At 46.0% G+C, this 19,979-nt stretch overlaps 1 protein-coding gene across 4 annotated transcripts in view; it reads right to left on the bottom strand.

Moving 5' to 3' along the window:
- The window catches only part of MAP3K10 (mitogen-activated protein kinase kinase kinase 10), a 112,694-nt gene that overhangs the window by 21,033 nt on the left and 71,682 nt on the right, over window positions 1-19,979 (bottom strand). For all 4 annotated transcript variants that reach the window (XM_056538641.1, XM_056538644.1, XM_056538642.1 and 1 more), the window contains 5 exons: window positions 15,463-15,611; window positions 14,277-14,452; window positions 9,425-9,665; window positions 2,083-2,205; window positions 1,849-1,987 (listed from right to left, as the gene is read on the bottom strand). In XM_056538641.1, coding sequence (XP_056394616.1) covers window positions 1,849-1,987; window positions 2,083-2,205; window positions 9,425-9,665; window positions 14,277-14,452; window positions 15,463-15,611 — 828 coding nt within the window. The remainder of the gene's footprint in view (window positions 1-1,848; window positions 1,988-2,082; window positions 2,206-9,424; window positions 9,666-14,276; window positions 14,453-15,462; window positions 15,612-19,979) is intronic.

The raw sequence follows: 19,979 nt of genomic DNA, 5'->3' as shown, positions 1-19,979 counted from the left end.
ATTTACAAATCTGTTTAACTTTCTGGCGTCAGTTGATATAAAAAAAAAAAAAGTTTTTTTCCTGGATAACCCCTTTAATTATACACTGACTTCTCTATGCAGGAATACTGGTGGGAATATAACTTTAGGGGGCAGAGAGGTAGCAGCTGTACTAGGACTCTTCTGCCACAGAAGAAGACAGGAGTATTATAAATATAGAGAGTAGACATGGTGGCCCGTTACAGGATCTGCATTGGGGCCTAGGAAGTTATTCTTCTACATACTGGTATAAACATCCAATTCTTAAGACAGTGCAGAGATAAGTGGATCTACATAGTGCACTATTAATATTATACACTTCTATATAATAGTGTAAACATACACCAATACAGAAAACCTACAAAAATAAATGTAATCACACTAGATTAGAACTATTGGGGGACATTTATCAATGTTGCTTTGGTAAGCGGGTTCTGAAGTCATTTTTTTTTTAGTTTTGCTTATGTGGGACATATTTCTCATACTATCACAGGGGGTTGATAAATATAGTTCACATAAGCAAAAACCAATAAAACACTTTAAAACACCATCTTTTGGAGGTGAAATATCTATTTTTGATGTATTACTTATTTATTGACCAATTGCACAGTATCATCTGAACTATGTACCAGTACGACTTTGGGTTTTCGCTAGAGATGAGCGAACTTACAGTAAATTCGATTTGTCACGAACTTCTCGGCTCGGCAGTTGATGACTTATCCTGCATAAATTAGTTCAGCTTTCCGGTGCTCCGGTGGGCTGGAAAAGGTGGATACAGTCCTAGGAAAGAGTCTCCTAGGACTGTATCCACCTTTTCCAGCCCACCGGAGCACCGGAAAGCTGAACTAATTTATGCAGGAAAAGTCATCAACTGCTGAGCCGAGAAGTTCGTGATAATTCGATTTTACTGTAAGTTCGCTCATCTCTAGTTCTCACTGCTGCTTTAATATGGTTGTATTTATTATGGTCATTTATTTCAAAAGGGTACTCCACCGCTAGACATCTTCTCCCCTATCCAAAGGATTCTTTCAGAACACCAGCTGCTAGGCAGAGATCGTGGTGGTCCCAGCGGTGGGACCCCCGCGATCAGACATCTTATCCCCTATCCTTTGTATAGGGGATAAGATGTCTAAGGAGCGGAGTATCCCTTAAAGAAGACCTGTAGCCAACCCAAACCAAATAAGATTTTACTGTCATTAAATATCTTCGAGTGCCCTGATTATCAGAAGATTTAGGGTATCAGTAGATGGGTGTGAACATCAGGTGATAGGAGGGATTATACAGACAGGGGTGAGTATAAGGCATATACACCCCTCAATGTACAACATACGCACCCCCTGGCGGTTTAATCCTGCCCCTGCATTCCCAGTCACTTCCATTATTAAATTAAGTCTAAACTCATCTAATGATTCTCTGAATTGTTACCATGTCCACCATTATTTTGTAACACAATTTTATAGGGGTTGAAGCTCCATTTTTGGTCAAAAACCTCAAAATCCCCTCATCATGGGCACCATAATCAGTATGTCAGTGTTACTCACTCAGAGACGCTTTTGCTGAGGATAAGTGTGGTTCATATCAATCAATATTGGACAATAGTATCATTAAAGAAGAACATTTACAAGAAAGAATAAACCACCTATTAGAAGTTATGAGGAGTATTAGAAGTCAGCCCGCAATCGAATACTTTTTCGGTTATGGACCTCCACAATGACTCCTAAAATTCTTATAATAGGTTGTTACCTCATATTATCAATCCACAATTTCGGCAATGTCTGTGTTATAATACAGATTGCATAGTGTTAGCATATAAAGTAATGTCCCAGTCACCTCTCTTCTCCGCCCGCTCTTTCCTTTGGTTGCGTTGAACTTGGACCCCATGTCCTCCCCTTCTTCTTTGTTGAGGCCACTTCTTCCTTCTTCACCACTGAGCTACGTCCCCAGGTTTTGCTGCCGTCTACCGGGGTCACTGAGAGAATTAATTATAGAAGATGAACATTTTACTCCAGCACAAACCTTCTTACAATGACTTATGTGTGAACTAGAGTCAAACGATGAACTTACATCGAATAGCACGTAGCCTAGGGATGATCAAGGGGCTTCCGGGAGGACTGTAACTGCTTGACCCTTGACCTTTACACTTGTCCAGAGTTGGTGAGGCTTGTACAGTAATCTTGTGTTCGAAACCTGAGGACACACAACAAAGTGGAGTTGGCATAATTCACTTTTATCTGCCAATATTCATGGTTTGTTGTTTCATGCATGTATTGTGTTGTTTGTGTGGAGAGGTGGGGTAGACTTATGCTGTTAACAATTGATCTAATGTTCAGTCGATTGGAAAGGAAGGTGGAAAGGTGGAGTGCACATGATAAAGTGGTTGTGCAGCAAGGTGGAGTGCACAGGATAATGTGGGTGCAGAGAGGTGGAGTGCACAGGATGATGTGGGTGCAGAGAGGTGGAGTGTACAGGATGATGTGGGTGTAGAGAGGTGAAGTGCACAGGATGATGCGAGTGTAGAGAGGTGGAGTGCACAGGATGATGCGGGTGCAGAGAGGTGGAGTGTACAGGATGATGTGGGTGTAGAGAGGTGAAGTGCACAGGATGATGCGAGTGTAGAGAGGTGGAGTGCACAGGATGATGATAGAGAGGTGGAGTGCACAGGATGATGTGGGTGTAGAGAGGTGGAGTGCACAGGATGATGCGGGTGTAGAGAGGTGGAGTGCACAGGATGATGCGAGTGTAGAGAGGTGGAGTGCACAGGATGATGCGAGTGTAGAGAGGTGGAGTGCACAGGATAATGTGGGTGCAGAGAGGTGGAGTGCACAGGATGATGTGGGTGCAGAGAGGTGGAGTGCACAGGATGATGTGGGTGCAGAGAGGTGGAGTGTACAGGATGATGCGGGTGCAGAGAGGTGGAGTGTACAGGATGATGCGGGTGCAGAGAGGTGGAGTGTACAGGATGATGCGGGTGTAGAGAGGTGAAGTGTACAGGATGATGTGGGTGCAGAGAGGTGGAGTGTACAGGATGATGTGGGTGCAGAGAGGTGGAGTGTACAGGATGATGCGGGTGCAGAGAGGTGGAGTGTACAGGATGATGCGGGTGCAGAGAGGTGGAGTGTACAGGATGATGTGGGTGTAGAGAGGTGAAGTGCACAGGATGATGCGAGTGTAGAGAGGTGGAATGCACAGGATGATGATAGAGAGGTGGAGTGCACAGGATGATGTGGGTGTAGAGAGGTGGAGTGCACAGGATGATGCGGGTGTAGAGAGGTGGAGTGCACAGGATGATGCGGGTGTAGAGAGGTGGAGTGCACAGGATGATGCGAGTGTAGAGAGGTGGAGTGCACAGGATGATGCGGGTGCAGAGAGGTGGAGTGTACAGGATGATGCGGGTGTAGAGAGGTGAAGTGCACAGGATGATGCGAGTGTAGAGAGGTGAAGTGCACAGGATGATGCGAGTGTAGAGAGGTGGAGTGTACAGGATGATGCGAGTGTAGAGAGGTGGAGTGCACAGGATGATGCGAGTGTAGAGAGGTGGAGTGCACAGGATGATGCGAGTGTAGAGAGGTGGAGTGCACAGGATGATGCGAGTGTAGAGAGGTGGAGTGCACAGGATGATGCGGGTGCAGAGAGGTGGAGTGCACAGGATGATGCAAGTGTAGAGAGGTGAAGTGCACAGGATGATGTGAGTGTAGAGAGGTGGAGTGCACAGGATGATGCGAGTGTAGAGAGGTGGAGTGCACAGGATGATGATAGAGAGGTGGAGTGCACAGGATGATGCGAGTGTAGAGAGGTGAAGTGCACAGGATGATGCGGGTGCAGAGAGGTGGAGTGCACAGGATGATGCGGGTGCAGAGAGGTGGAGTGCACAGGATGATGCGAGTGTAGAGAGGTGGAGTGCACAGGATGATGCGAGTGTAGAGAGGTGGAGTGCACAGGATGATGTGGGTGCAGAGAGGTGGAGTGCACAGGATGATGCGAGTGTAGAGAGGTGGAGTGCACAGGATGATGATAGAGAGGTGAAGTGCACAGGATGATGTGGGTGCAGAGAGGTGGAGTGCACAGGATGATGCGAGTGTAGAGAGGTGGAGTGCACAGGATGATGATAGAGAGGTGGAGTGTACAGGATGATGTGGGTGTAGAGAGGTGGAGTGCACAGGATGAAGATGATAGAGAGGTGGAGTGCACAGGATGAAGATGATAGAGAGGTGGAGTGCACAGGATGATGATAGAGAGGTGGAGTGCACAGGATGATGATAGAGAGGTGGAGTGCACAGGATGATGCGAGTGTAGAGAGGTGGAGTGCACAGGATGATGATAGAGAGGTGGAGTGTACAGGATGATGTGGGTGTAGAGAGGTGGAGTGCACAGGATGAAGATGATAGAGAGGTGGAGTGCACAGGATGAAGATGATAGAGAGGTGGAGTGTACAGGATGATGATAGAGAGGTGGAGTGCACAGGATGATGATAGAGAGGTGGAGTGCACAGGATGATGATAGAGAGGTGGAGTGCACAGGATGATGATAGAGAGGTGAAGTGCACAGGATGATGTGGGTGCAGAGAGGTGGAGTGCACAGGATGATGCGGGTGCAGAGAGGTGGAGTGCACAGGATGATGCGAGTGTAGAGAGGTGGAGTGCACAGGATGATGATAGAGAGGTGGAGTGCACAGGATGATGATAGAGAGGTGGAGTGCACAGGATGATGCGAGTGTAGAGAGGTGGAGTGCACAGGATGATGATAGAGAGGTGGAGTGTACAGGATGATGTGGGTGTAGAGAGGTGGAGTGCACAGGATGAAGATGATAGAGAGGTGGAGTGCACAGGATGAAGATGATAGAGAGGTGGAGTGCACAGGATGAAGATGATAGAGAGGTGGAGTGTACAGGATGATGATAGAGAGGTGGAGTGCACAGGATGATGATAGAGAGGTGGAGTGCACAGGATGATGATAGAGAGGTGGAGTGCACAGGATGATGATAGAGAGGTGGAGTGCACAGGATGATGATAGAGAGGTGGAGTGCACAGGATGATGATAGAGAGGTGGAGTGCACAGGATGATGATAGAGAGGTGGAGTGCACAGGATGATGATAGAGAGGTGGAGTGCACAGGATGATGATAGAGAGGTGGAGTGCACAGGATGATGATAGAGAGGTGGAGTGCACAGGATGATGATAGAGAGGTGGAGTGCACAGGATGATGATAGAGAGGTGGAGTGCACAGGATGATGATGATAGAGAGGTGGACTGCACAGGATGATGATGATAGAGAGGTGGAGTGCACAGGATGATGATAGAGAGGTGGAGTGCACAGGATGATGCGAGTGTAGAGAGGTGGAGTGCACAGGATGATGATAGAGAGGTGGAGTGTACAGGATGATGTGGGTGTAGAGAGGTGGAGTGCACAGGATGAAGATGATAGAGAGGTGGAGTGCACAGGATGAAGATGATAGAGAGGTGGAGTGCACAGGATGAAGATGATAGAGAGGTGGAGTGTACAGGATGATGATAGAGAGGTGGAGTGCACAGGATGATGATAGAGAGGTGGAGTGCACAGGATGATGATAGAGAGGTGGAGTGCACAGGATGATGATAGAGAGGTGGAGTGCACAGGATGATGATAGAGAGGTGGAGTGCACAGGATGATGATAGAGAGGTGGAGTGCACAGGATGATGATAGAGAGGTGGAGTGCACAGGATGATGATAGAGAGGTGGAGTGCACAGGATGATGCGAGTGTAGAGAGGTGGAGTGCACAGGATGATGATAGAGAGGTGGAGTGTACAGGATGATGTGGGTGTAGAGAGGTGGAGTGCACAGGATGAAGATGATAGAGAGGTGGAGTGCACAGGATGAAGATGATAGAGAGGTGGAGTGCACAGGATGAAGATGATAGAGAGGTGGAGTGTACAGGATGATGATAGAGAGGTGGAGTGCACAGGATGATGATAGAGAGGTGGAGTGTACAGGATGATGATAGAGAGGTGGAGTGCACAGGATGATGATAGAGAGGTGGAGTGCACAGGATGATGATAGAGAGGTGGAGTGCACAGGATGATGATAGAGAGGTGAAGTGCACAGGATGATGTGGGTGCAGAGAGGTGGAGTGCACAGGATGATGCGAGTGTAGAGAGGTGGAGTGCACAGGATGATGATAGAGAGGTGGAGTGCACAGGATGATGATAGAGAGGTGGAGTGCACAGGATGATGCGAGTGTAGAGAGGTGGAGTGCACAGGATGATGATAGAGAGGTGGAGTGTACAGGATGATGTGGGTGTAGAGAGGTGGAGTGCACAGGATGAAGATGATAGAGAGGTGGAGTGCACAGGATGAAGATGATAGAGAGGTGGAGTGCACAGGATGAAGATGATAGAGAGGTGGAGTGTACAGGATGATGATAGAGAGGTGGAGTGCACAGGATGATGATAGAGAGGTGGAGTGCACAGGATGATGATAGAGAGGTGGAGTGCACAGGATGATGATAGAGAGGTGGAGTGCACAGGATGATGATAGAGAGGTGGAGTGCACAGGATGATGATAGAGAGGTGGAGTGCACAGGATGATGATAGAGAGGTGGAGTGCACAGGATGATGATAGAGAGGTGGAGTGCACAGGATGATGATAGAGAGGTGGAGTGCACAGGATGATGATAGAGAGGTGGAGTGCACAGGATGATGATAGAGAGGTGGAGTGCACAGGATGATGATAGAGAGGTGGAGTGCACAGGATGATGATGATAGAGAGGTGGAGTGCACAGGATGATGATGATAGAGAGGTGGAGTGCACAGGATGATGATGATAGAGAGGTGGAGTGCACAGGATGATGATAGAGAGGTGGAGTGCACAGGATGATGCGAGTGTAGAGAGGTGGAGTGCACAGGATGATGATAGAGAGGTGGAGTGTACAGGATGATGTGGGTGTAGAGAGGTGGAGTGCACAGGATGAAGATGATAGAGAGGTGGAGTGCACAGGATGAAGATGATAGAGAGGTGGAGTGCACAGGATGAAGATGATAGAGAGGTGGAGTGTACAGGATGATGATAGAGAGGTGGAGTGCACAGGATGATGATAGAGAGGTGGAGTGCACAGGATGATGATAGAGAGGTGGAGTGCACAGGATGATGATAGAGAGGTGGAGTGTACAGGGTGATGATAGAGAGGTGGAGTGCACAGGATGATGATAGAGAGGTGGAGTGCACAGGATGATGATAGAGAGGTGGAGTGCACAGGATGATGATAGAGAGGTGGAGTGCACAGGATGATGATAGAGAGGTGGAGTGCACAGGATGATGATAGAGAGGTGGAGTGCACAGGATGATGATAGAGAGGTGGAGTGCACAGGATGATGATAGAGAGATGGAGTGCACAGGATGATGATAGAGAGGTGGAGTGCACAGGATGATGCGAGTGTAGAGAGGTGGAGTGCACAGGATGATGATAGAGAGGTGGAGTGTACAGGATGATGTGGGTGTAGAGAGGTGGAGTGCACAGGATGAAGATGATAGAGAGGTGGAGTGCACAGGATGAAGATGATAGAGAGGTGGAGTGCACAGGATGAAGATGATAGAGAGGTGGAGTGTACAGGATGATGATAGAGAGGTGGAGTGCACAGGATGATGATAGAGAGGTGGAGTGCACAGGATGATGATAGAGAGGTGGAGTGCACAGGATGATGATAGAGAGGTGGAGTGCACAGGATGATGATAGAGAGGTGGAGTGCACAGGATGATGATAGAGAGGTGAAGTGCACAGGATGATGATAGAGAGGTGGAGTGCTCAGGATGATGATAGAGAGGTGGAGTGCACAGGATGAAGATGATAGAGAGGTGGAGTGCACAGGATGATGATAGAGAGGTGGAGTGCTCAGGATGATGATAGAGAGGTGGAGTGCACAGGATGAAGATGATAGAGAGGTGGAGTGCACAGGATGATGATAGAGAGGTGGAGTGCACAGGATGATGATAGAGAGGTGGAGTGCACAGGATGATGATAGAGAGGTGGAGTGCACAGGATGATGATAGAGAGGTGGAGTGCACAGGATGATGATAGAGAGGTGGAGTGCACAGGATGATGATAGAGAGGTGGAGTGCACAGGATGATGATAGAGAGGTGGAGTGCACAGGATGATGATAGAGAGGTGGAGTGCACAGGATGATGATAGAGAGGTGGAGTGCACAGGATGATGATAGAGAGGTGGAGTGCACAGGATGATGATAGAGAGGTGGAGTGCACAGGATGATGATAGAGAGGTGGAGTGCACAGGATGATGATAGAGAGGTGGAGTGCACAGGATGATGATAGAGAGGTGGAGTGCACAGGATGATGATAGAGAGGTGGAGTGCACAGGATGATGATAGAGAGGTGGAGTGCACAGGATGATGATAGAGAGGTGGAGTGCACAGGATGATGATAGAGAGGTGGAGTGCACAGGATGATGATAGAGAGGTGGAGTGCACAGGATGATGATAGAGAGGTGGAGTGCACAGGATGATGATAGAGAGGTGGAGTGCACAGGATGATGATGATAGAGAGGTGGAGTGCACAGGATGATGATAGAGAGGTGGAGTGCACAGGATGATGATAGAGAGGTGGAGTGCACAGGATGATGATAGAGAGGTGGAGTGCACAGGATGATGATAGAGAGGATGCAAGTCCATATGTAGGATTAGAGATAACCCTTATATTTGGCACTGGGGTATATGTGTGAATAAATGGAGGCTCCACTCCATCTCCAATAGTAACAAGAAACACGTCCCTCACACTTGACAATAATATTTGCTTTTCTCAATGCTTTAGTACAAACAAGGAGAAATCTCCACTTCTTAAGTTTCATATAGATACAGAAGTGAATTCCCCCACAGTGCTCACTTATAACGTCCGAGGGTCCTTGTACAGCATCCGGTATAGCGTCACCCTTCCACCGGCATTACGGAGCTGACCTTCCTCTCACGAAGGGGTAGACAGGTGAGTGATTACCGGACACTTCCGACGTTTCGGAGGACACGCCCCCTTTCTCATGTGACCCTATCGTGCACCCATCACCAAATACATAGTCATTCATCTCTCGTCTCGCTTGTACTGCGAGAATTGAATACTAAAGCAGTGAGAAAACACATTTTGGGGGAGATTTGTCAAAACCTGTCCAGAGGAAAAGTTGTCCAGTTGCCCATAGGAACCAATCAGATCGCTACTTTCATTTTTAACAAGGCCTCTGCAAAATGAAAGAAGGGATCTGATTGGTTGCTATGGGCAACTGGGCAACTTTTCCTCTGAACAGGTTTTGATAAATCTCCCCCATTATTGTCAGGTGTGAGTGACTTGTTTGTGATGATAGAGAGGAGCTGCATACTTATCATGTTGTGTAGATGGACTACCCCTCCTTTCTTGAACCCCCAAGTCGCCCTAACCTGAGGGTAAGCTGATGCGATTTCCATCCTTGTGCTTCAGACGGCTTTTCTTGAAGTTGCCCTTCCTCTTCTTCACCTTCGGTTTCTCCTGGTACATCTGGTACATTATAATGTTGAGCTCCCGTTCTACGATGTCAAACTCTCGTTCTGCCAGTTCTTGTTCTCTTCTCCGCAGCATCTCCTCCAGGTTCCTCTGCTCCTCTGCCGCACGCACCAGCTCCTCCTCCCGACAACGCAATTCCTAATAATATGACAGCACATTCATTACGCTACTACAGTGATCCCTCAACTTACAATGGCCTCAACATACAATAGTTTCAACATATGATGCTCTTTTCTGGACCATCGTAACTTGAAACCAGACTCAACATACAATGTACAGACAGTCCAGATCTGCGAAACGTGTCAATGGTTGGAAGATCTGACCAATCAGAATTGGCATTTCACTGGTAAAACCCCTGTATTAGTGCGTGCATGTAGTACTGAAGCGCATGCACTGAATTCCTGTCTGGTAGCGCCCCCTACAGTACAGGGAAGTATTACATGTTCTGTACTACTCTTTACCTGTGCCAGGGTTAGCTGCTGCTTTGGACACCAAGTAAGGGCGGCTTCATTTTACTTTTTTAGGACATTGCGTGTACTGTACAGGACCCCGTCCTCTACATAGACCAGTGTTTCCCAACGAGGGTGCCTCCAGCTGTTGCAAAGCTACAACTCCCAGCATACTGTACAGGACCCCGTCCTCTTCATAGACCAGTGTTTCCCAACGAGGGTGCCTCCAGCTGTTGCAAAACTACAACTCCCAGCATACTGTACAGGACCCCGTCCTCTACATAGACCAGTGTTTCCCAACGAGGGTGCCTCCAGCTGTTGCAAAACTACAACTCCCAGCATACTGTACAGGACCCCGTCCTCTACATAGACCAGTGTTTCCCAACGAGGGTGCCTCCAGCTGTTGCAAAGCTACAACTCCCAGCATACTGTACAGGACCCCGTCCTCTTCATAGACCAGTGTTTCCCAACGAGGGTGCCTCCAGCTGTTGCAAAACTACAACTCCCAGCATACTGTACAGGACCCCGTCCTCTACATAGACCAGTGTTTCCCAACGAGGGTGCCTCCAGCTGTTGCAAAACTACAACTCCCAGCATACTGTACAGGACCCCGTCCTCTACATAGACCAGTGTTTCCCAACGAGGGTGCCTCCAGCTGTTGCAAAACTACAACTCCCAGCATACTGTACAGGACCCCGTCCTCTACATAGACCAGTGTTTCCCAACGAGGGTGCCTCCAGCTGTTGCAAAACTACAACTCCCAGCATACTGTACAGGACCCCGTCCTCTACATAGACCAGTGTTTCCCAACGAGGGTGCCTCCAGCTGTTGCAAAACTACAACTCCCAGCATACTGTACAGGACCCCGTCCTCTACATAGACCAGTGTTTCCCAACGAGGGTGCCTCCAGCTGTTGCAAAACTACAACTCCCAGCATACTGTACAGGACCCCGTCCTCTACATAGACCAGTGTTTCCCAACGAGGGTGCCTCCAGCTGTTGCAAAACTACAACTCCCAGCATACTGTACAGGACCCCGTCCTCTACATAGACCAGTGTTTCCCAACGAGGGTGCCTCCAGCTGTTGCAAAACTACAACTCCCAGCATACTGTACAGGACCCCGTCCTCTACATAGACCAGTGTTTCCCAACGAGGGTGCCTCCAGCTGTTGCAAAACTACAACTCCCAGCATACTGTACAGGACCCCGTCCTCTACATAGACCAGTGTTTCCCAACGAGGGTGCCTCCAGCTGTTGCAAAACTACAACTCCCAGCATGCCCGGACAGCCAAAGGCTGTCCGGGCATGCTGGGAGTTGTAGTTTCTCAACAGCTGGAGGCACCCTGGTTGGAAAACACTGACATAGACAGTGATTACAGCTCCCAGCAGATCTTTCTTACTTTTATATGTAAGGATTTGCTTTATCTATATTAATTATCTACTTATTTTTCTTTAATCCTCACTTTTTCCTATTTTTGGATGACATTTTGGGGCTTCAGAACCAATTACCAGGTTTCCATAGAGTTCTGGTCTCAACATACGATGGTTTCAACATACAATGGTCGTCCTGGAACCAATTAATATTGTAACTTGAGGGACCACTGTATATGTGTTACTTTGAGAAGTTATGGAGAAAACTGTGTGTACTGAAAGGGAATAGTACATTATGATACCATAGAATAGCATTGGTGTGGTGAGACTTTTCATAATCCCCAGAACCCAGAAGAGAGGTGCATTGTAAAGGGTCCAAACCTCAATAGTGGAGACACTTTACAGGATCACTCAATAAGGGCCGGTTACAATCCACGGCACTGCACCGGTCAATGCGGCAGAGCAAAGTATTTCATTCAACACAACTCCTGGTTATATCTTGTTATGAAATAAAATTATATTATCCTGTTGCAATGGTCAAAGGATTGGCCCTTCTCATATTTGGTATAACATATCCCTTAAAGGGGTACTCCGGTGGAAAACTTTTTTTTTTTTTATTTTTTTTTTTATCAACTGGTGCCAGAAAGTTAAACAGATTTGTAAATTACTTCTATTAAAAAATCTTAATCCTTCCAGTACTTATTAGCTGCTGAATACTACAGAAGAAATTAATTATTTTTTTGGAACACAGAGCTCTCTGCTGACATCACGAGCCCAGTGCTCTTTTCTGACATCTCTGTCCATTTTAAGAACTGTCCAGAGAAGGAGAAAATCTGCATAGCAAACATATGCTACTCTGGACAGTTCTTAAAATGGACAGAGATGTCAGCAGAGAGCACTGTGCTCATGATGTCAGCAGAGAGCACTGTGTTCCAAAAAGAAAAGAATTTCCTCTGTAGTATTTAGCAGCTAATAAGTCCAGGAAGGATTAAGATTTTTTTTTAATAGAAGCAATTTACAAATCTGTTTAACTTTCTAGCACCAGTTGATTTAAAAAAAAAAAAGTTTTCCATCAGAGTAACCCTTTAAGACCTGAGGCATGACTTCCCATATGGCTCACAACCCATTCAAATAAGAGATGTCGCCAATCTGGGATGGCCCCTCTGTCTCCAAAGACCCCACAGTGGCATTTTTATTCTGCCTATTCTGTAATTCAACATACTGATTATTCATTGTAGATCAGCAGGAAAATTAATAAGTAACAGATGCAGATTTTGCTGAGATCCTCAGGAGGAACCAAATCCATAATATGGTATCTTGTTAGAATATACATCACCTTATGAGCGGCGGTGGTCTAACCTCTGGGACCCAGACTAAATCAGCTTTGCGACCCCTTCATTTTCAGGATGGGTTGTGGTCCCAGAGGTTGCACCAGTCATAAAGCAACGGTATATCCTAGCAATATGCCATCATTTCTTAAAGGGGTACTCCGCTGCTCAGCGTTTGGAACAAACTGTTCCGAGCATTGGAGCTGGGAGCTTGTGATGTCGGGCCCCGCCCCCTCAAGACATCACGCGCCACACCCTCAATGAAGGTCTATGGGAGGGGGTGTGACAGCCGGGGTGGGGCATGACATCATGGGGGGTGGGCCTATGACATCGACAGTTTGTTCAAAACGGGCATGCTGGGAGTTGAAGTTTTGCAACATCTGGAGGGCCACAGTTTGAGACCACTGATATACAGTGATCCCTCAACTTACAATGGCCTCAACATACAATAGTTTCAACATACAATGATCTTTTCTGGACCATTGTAACTTGAAACCAGACTCAACATACAATGCTATGGAATCTGTGAAATGTGTCAATGGCCGGAAGAACCGACCAATCAGAATGGACATTCACTGGTTAAACCCCTGTATTCCTAAAGTGCATGTACTGACTGGTGTCTGGTAGCGCCCCCTACAGTACAGGGAGGTATTACATGTTCTGTACTCTTTACCTGTATTACTGAAGTGTATGCACTGACTGCTGTCTGGTAGTGCCCCCTACAGTACAGGGAGGTATTACATGTTCTGTACTCTTTACCTGTATTACTGAAGTGTATTACTGACTGGTGTCTGGTAGCGCCCCCTACAGTACAGGGAGGTATTACATGTTCTGTACTCTTTACCTGTGTTACTGAAGTGTATACACTGACTGATGTCTGGTAGCGCCCCCTACAGTACAGGGAGGTATTACATGTTCTGTACTCTTTACCTGTATTACTGAAGTGTATGCACTGACTGGTGTCTTGTAGCGCCTCCTACAGTACAGGGAGGAATTACATGTTCTGTACTCTTTACCTGTACCAGTGTTAGCTGATCCTTTGGACACCAGGTGAGGGCGGCTCCATTTGACTTTTTTTTAGGACATTGCGTGTTCTCTACAGGACCCTGAAGAAGCTCCTGTCCTCTACATAGACCAGTGTTTCCCATAGAGGGTGCATCCAGTTGTTGCAAAACTACAACTCCCAGCATGCCCGGACAGCCGAAGGCTGTCCGGGCATGCTGGGAGTTGTAGTTTTGCAACAGCTGGAGGCACCCTCCTTAGGAAACACTGAAACAGACAGTGATTTACAGCTCCCAGCAGATCTTTCTTACTTTTATATGTAAGGATTTGCTTTATCTGTATTATTTATCTACTTGTTTTTGTTTAATCCTCACTTTTTGCTATTTTCGGATGACATTTTGGTGGCTTCAGAACCAATTACCAGGTTTCCATTGAGTTATGGACTCAACATACAATGGTTTCAACATACAATGGTCGTCCCGGAACCAATTAATATTGTAACTTGAGGGACCACTGTATATCATTTACCAGTAACATTTTACTTCATTATTGGATTGGACACTGTCGTATAAAGCAAACTGACATGGTACTAAGATTTACCTTCTCTTTATTCCTGAGCTCATCGAACATCTGCTGGATCTCTAGTCTCCAGTCTTCCTGCAACGAGTGGAATGATTCAAGGGGCATCTGAAACATGGCTGACTGTTCTATAGTGGTCAGTTGCTCCAAAATGGTGCAAAATGAAGGGCGACTGTGAGGGTCTGGGTTCCAACATGCTGAAAGCATAATAAAATATAATAATAAGACCTATGTAATGCTAACACATAGGGTTAAAAGGGTACTCCCTTTTAATTTTTTTATTAAATGGTGCCAGAAAGTTAAACAGATTTGTAAATTACTTCTATATAAAAATCTTAAAGGGTACCTCTCATCAAAAAAACTTTTGATAAATTATAGATTAATGTATGCAGAATAACTTTACAATAACATGTTATTAAAAAATATGCTTCTTTCTATTTAATTTTCCACTTTGAAGAAATGACCACTAGGGGTCTCCCTACCAGTCCTGGCAGCAAGCATTTCAGACTCATGCTGGAGTCCTAAACACTACGAGCTGCCAGTCTGCTTTGTTCACAAAGGAGAACACTCAGAGCTGCCAGCCTGCTTTGTTCACAGCCTGTTTGGCTGTGAACAAAGCAGGCTGGCAGCCCTGAGTGTTTAGGACTCCAGCATGAGTCAGAAATGCTTGCTGACAGGACTGATCGGGAAAAATATAATAGAAAGAAGCATATTTTTCATTAACATGCTATTGGAAAGTTATTCAACATTCATTAATCTAAAATATATCAAAAGTTTATTTGATGAGAGGTACCCTTTAATCCTTCAAGTATTTATCAGCTGCTGAATACTACAGAGGAAGTTGTGTAGTTCTTTCTCCAGTCTGACCACAGTGCTCTCTGCTGACACCTCTGTCCATGTCAGGAACTGTCCAGAGCAGGATAGGTTTGCAATGGGGATTTGCTCCTGCTCTGGACAGTTCCTGACGTGGACAGAGGTGTCAGCAGAGAGCACTGTGGTAAGACAGAAAATAAATTCAAAAAGAAAAGTTCCTGTGGAGCATACAGCAGCTGATAAGTACTAGAAGGATTAAGATTTTTAAATAAAAGTAATTTACATATCGGTTTACATTTTTGGCACCAGTTGATAAAAAAAAAAAAAATTCCACCGAAGTACCCCTTTAAGAGAGCAGTCAACAGAATGGAGACATCCAGAAATGTAACATTACCTTCTAAGATCCTAACAAATGGATCCGGACAGGTAGATGGGATTGGGAGAGTCAGCTTGTTCATTGCAACTCCATAAGCAACAGCTAGAGGATCGATTTCCCGATAAGGCACCTCCCCAGTAAGAAGCTCCCACAAAAGAACCCCAAAACTGCAAGACAGAACAGAATATGGATTCAGAGTCCAGTCACATAATAGGTATGATGAAAAATAAAGAAATAAATGATCTATATATCAATCACACGTGGCAGATGTTTCCACTACAGTTCTTCAGCAAAGTCCACGTGTTGGGTTGTTTTAAGAGGATGCAAAAACGTAGGTTCTACGGCAGATTTTGGTGAGGATTCATTATGGATTTTACCATTATAACATTTCTGAAGCATGTGGATATGATTTTTAAATTGTTATCCTGCAAGATACCGGGGACAGGTGTCTGATCGCGGGGGGTCCTTCCACCATCACCAGAACGGGGCCACGACACTCCATGATGAATGGAGCGATGGGTTAACACACACTACATGCATTGTCCGGCAATTCCATAGAAAAATCGTGGAGCACATGCTGACCCATCGCTCCGGTCAGTGGGGAGTGTTGGTGCCCCGTTCTGGATAACTTGGTCCCAGAGGTTGGACCCCCCCCAGCGATCAGACACTTATCCTGTGGATAGGATTTTAGGTGCTGGGATACCCCTTTAAGCTAACTATTTAAATGATATTTAATCTAGCCATACACATAAGATATGTATTGACCAGACAACAGCTACTTCACCAGACTGTCGGTCCCATGAACATGAACACTGGATTCAGCAAAACGACTCAGGAGGAGACAAAGGATTTATAAATCCAAAGTACAGATTATTCTGCAGGCCCCACACAGATTGTCTATAGGATCTGCCAACATTGACGTTATATGTATACAGAGCTTGAAGGGGTTGTCCACTTCTGTGTTAGAAGGGTTACATGAAAATAAGCTAATGACAGGGTCCATCACCAGTCACCTGTAATCTGTGGGGAAACGCAACTGCACATGTTCATATTCCCTACAATACCACCTTATAGAAAACAAAGCATAGAACTCAATGGTGTGTCAGTGTAATGCAAAGATGTGTCCACGAAAGAAAGAGACAAAGCGGTTCTCTAATAAATAGTAACATAGTTACATAGTTCATAAGGTTGAAAAAAGACCAGAGTCCATCAAGTTCAACCTATAACCCTAATGAGTCCTTACTGAGTTGATCCAGAGAAAGGCAAAAAACCCTCATACTCAACACCAAGATTGGCAAATTCGCCACTGGCGCCCTGTGCTCTTCACAGATGAAAGCAGGTTCACACTGAGCACATGTAACAGACATGACAGAGTCTGGAGACGCCGTGGAGAACGTTCTACTGCCTGCAACATCCTCCAGCATGACCAGTTTGGCGGTGGGTCAGTAATGGTGTGGGGTGGCATTCTTTGGGGGCGGCACAGCCCTCCATGTGCTTGCCAGAGGTAGGCCGACTGCCATTAGGCACTGAAATGAGATCCTTGGACACCTTGTGAGACCATATGCTGGTGTGTTTGGCCCTGGGTTCCTCCTAATGCAAGACAATGCTAGACCTCATGTGGCTGGAGTGTGTCAGCAGTTCCTGTAAGACTGGCCGCCCGTTCCCCAGACCTGAATCCGATTGAGCACATCTGGGACATCATGTCTGGCTCCATCCACCAACGCCACGTTGCACCACAGACTGTCCAGGAGCTTTAGTCCAGGTCTGGGAGGACATCCCTCAGGAGACCATCCCCCACCTCATCAGGAGCATGCCCAGGCGTTGTAGGGAGGTCATACGGGCACGTGGAGGCCACACACACTACTGAGCCTCATTGTGACTTGTTTTAAGGACATTACATAAAGTTGGATCAGCCTGTAGTGGGGTTTTCCACTTTGATTTTGAGTGTGACTCCATATCCAGACCTCCATGGGTTGATACATTTGATTTCCATTGATAATTTTTGTGTGATTTTGTTGTCAGCACATTCAACTATGTAAAGACGAAAGTATTTCATACGATTAGTTCATTCATTCAGATCTAGGATGTGTTATCTTAGTGTTCCCTTTATTTTTTTTGAGCAGCGTATATTAAATAGAACAGGACCCAAGATTGACCCCTGTGGTCCCCACTAGTAACAGTCAATCAATCAGAATAAGTACTATTAAGAACCCCCCCTCTGTTTCCTATCACTGAGCCAGTTACTTACCATTTTGCACACATTTTCCCCCAGTCCAAGCATTCTCATTTTATGCACCAATCTTTTATGTGGCACCGTATCAAATGCTTTGGAAAAATCCAGATATACGACATCCAGCGATTGCCCCTGGTCCAGTCTGGTGCTCACCTCCTCATAAAAGCTGATCGGGTTAGTTTGACAGGACCGATCCCTCATAAAGCCATGCTGATATGGGGTCATACATTTTTTTTTTTATGAAGATACTTAAAAATAGCATCTCTTAAAAAACCCTCAAACTATTTACATACAACGGAGGTTAAACTAACAGGCCTATAATTCCCGGGGTCACCTTTTGACCCCATTTTAAATATTGGCACCACATTTGCCATGTGCCAGTCGTGTGGAACAGTCCCTGTTACTATAGAGTCCCTGAATATTAAAATAGGGGTCTGTCTATTACATTTCTTAAAGGGGTATTCCAGCCAAAAAACATCTTATCCCCTATCGAAAGGATAGGCGATAAGATGTCTGATCGCGGGGGCCCGCCGCTGGGACCCCCGCGATCTCCCTGCAGCAGCCCACATTCTATGCGTAGCTGCATCTGAAGTTTCGGAAACCTCCAGGCTTCCGAGACGGGGACGTGACGTCACGCCACGACCCCTCCATTAATGTCTATGGGAGCGGGCGTTGCGGCCGTTACACCCCCTACCATAGAAATTAATGGAGGGGGTGTGGCGTGACGTCACGTCTCCATCTCGGAAGCCCGGAGGTTTCCGAAACTTCAGACCCAGCTGCGCTTAGAATGCAGGCTGCTGCAGGGAGATCGCGGGGGGTCCCAGCAGTGGGCCCCCTGCGATCAGACATCTTATCCCCTATCCTTTCGATAGGGGATAAGATGTTTTTGGCCGGAATACCCCTTTAATTCCTTTAGAACATGGGGGTGAATGCCATCTGGACCTAGTGATTTGTCTATTTAGATTTTTTGTAGGCGGCACTGTACTTCTTCCTGGGTTAGAAAGGAGACCTGTACTTCTTCCTGGGTGAGACAGGCGACCTGTACTGGGGAGTTTACCTTATCTCACTGTATTTCACCTGGCATTTCATTTTTCCTCGGTGAATACAGTGGAGAAGAATTTGTTTAATATATTTGCTTTTTCCTGATCCCTGTTTATAATTTCTTCTTTATAGTTTTTTAAAGGGTCAACACTTTCATATTTAACCTTTTTGCTATTTATATAGTTAAAGAACGTTTTGGGGTTAGCTTTACTCTCTTTGGCAATTAATCTTTCGGTCTCTATTTTTGCGGCTTTTATTAGTTTTTTTTTACATATTTTACATTTTTCTCTATAGCTTTTTAATGCTTCTTCACTGCAGTCCTGTTTTTGTAATTTAAATTCTTTATTTTTGTCATTTATTGCCCATTATTATCATCTCATTCTGATTTGCTGTCTTTTTTTATTTGCCTCAGTAATTGATCTTCTGCCTCTTCCATTATATTTGGTGGCTTATAGCAAATGCCTCATCATTATCGTTTGCCTCCAATATTTCTTCCCGCAGTGCGGCCTTCAGACTTGATTTCACATAAAGACAAACTCCTCCCCCTTTCTGTTTTGTCCGATCCTTCCTGAATAGACTATAACCCTGTATCTTGACCGCCTAGTCACACCTATTGTCCAACCAAGTCTCTGTTATACCCACTATGTCATAATTTTCCTGAGACATCAACCACTCCAGTTCGTCAGTTTTATTGGACAGACTTCTGGCATTAGTCAACATGCAATTCAATGGTGTATGTTTTTACTTCCTATGAAGCCGATCACTATTAACTATTCTAACCCCTCCCTCCACTCCACCCCCAGGTACATTAATAAGTCCCCCCTCTCTATCTACACTATCTTCCTCCTCTACGTTGTAGGTTCCCTCCCCCAGTCCCTAGTTTAAACACTCCTCCACCCTTCTAGCTATCTTCTCCCCAAGCACAGCTGCACCCTCTCCATTGGAGGTGCAGCCCGTCCGTACGGGAGAGCCGGAATCCTACAGTGAAGTTGGCACAGTTCTCCATGAACCCAAACCCCTCCTTCCTACACCAGCTTCTGAGCTTCCAAATGAACAACTCACACACATCTCGCACAACAATATGCACCCTCAAACTGCTGTTCAAGGATTGCATACATTGTGCAAGAGGCACACTGGACTGCCTTTTCCAACATGGAGGCCATACTAGATTTGGGGATTGTAAAAATGAACAGTAAAAAAAATACAATTAAATATTTCAATTAAACTCCCTTAATTTTAAGTCCCTCTCACTTTTATACTT

This window comes from Hyla sarda, chromosome 9 (assembly GCF_029499605.1).
Source record: "Hyla sarda isolate aHylSar1 chromosome 9, aHylSar1.hap1, whole genome shotgun sequence".
NCBI lineage: Eukaryota > Metazoa > Chordata > Amphibia > Anura > Hylidae > Hyla > Hyla sarda.
Note: the sequence above shows the minus strand (reverse complement) of the source record. Positions and strands in the feature narration are given on the sequence as shown.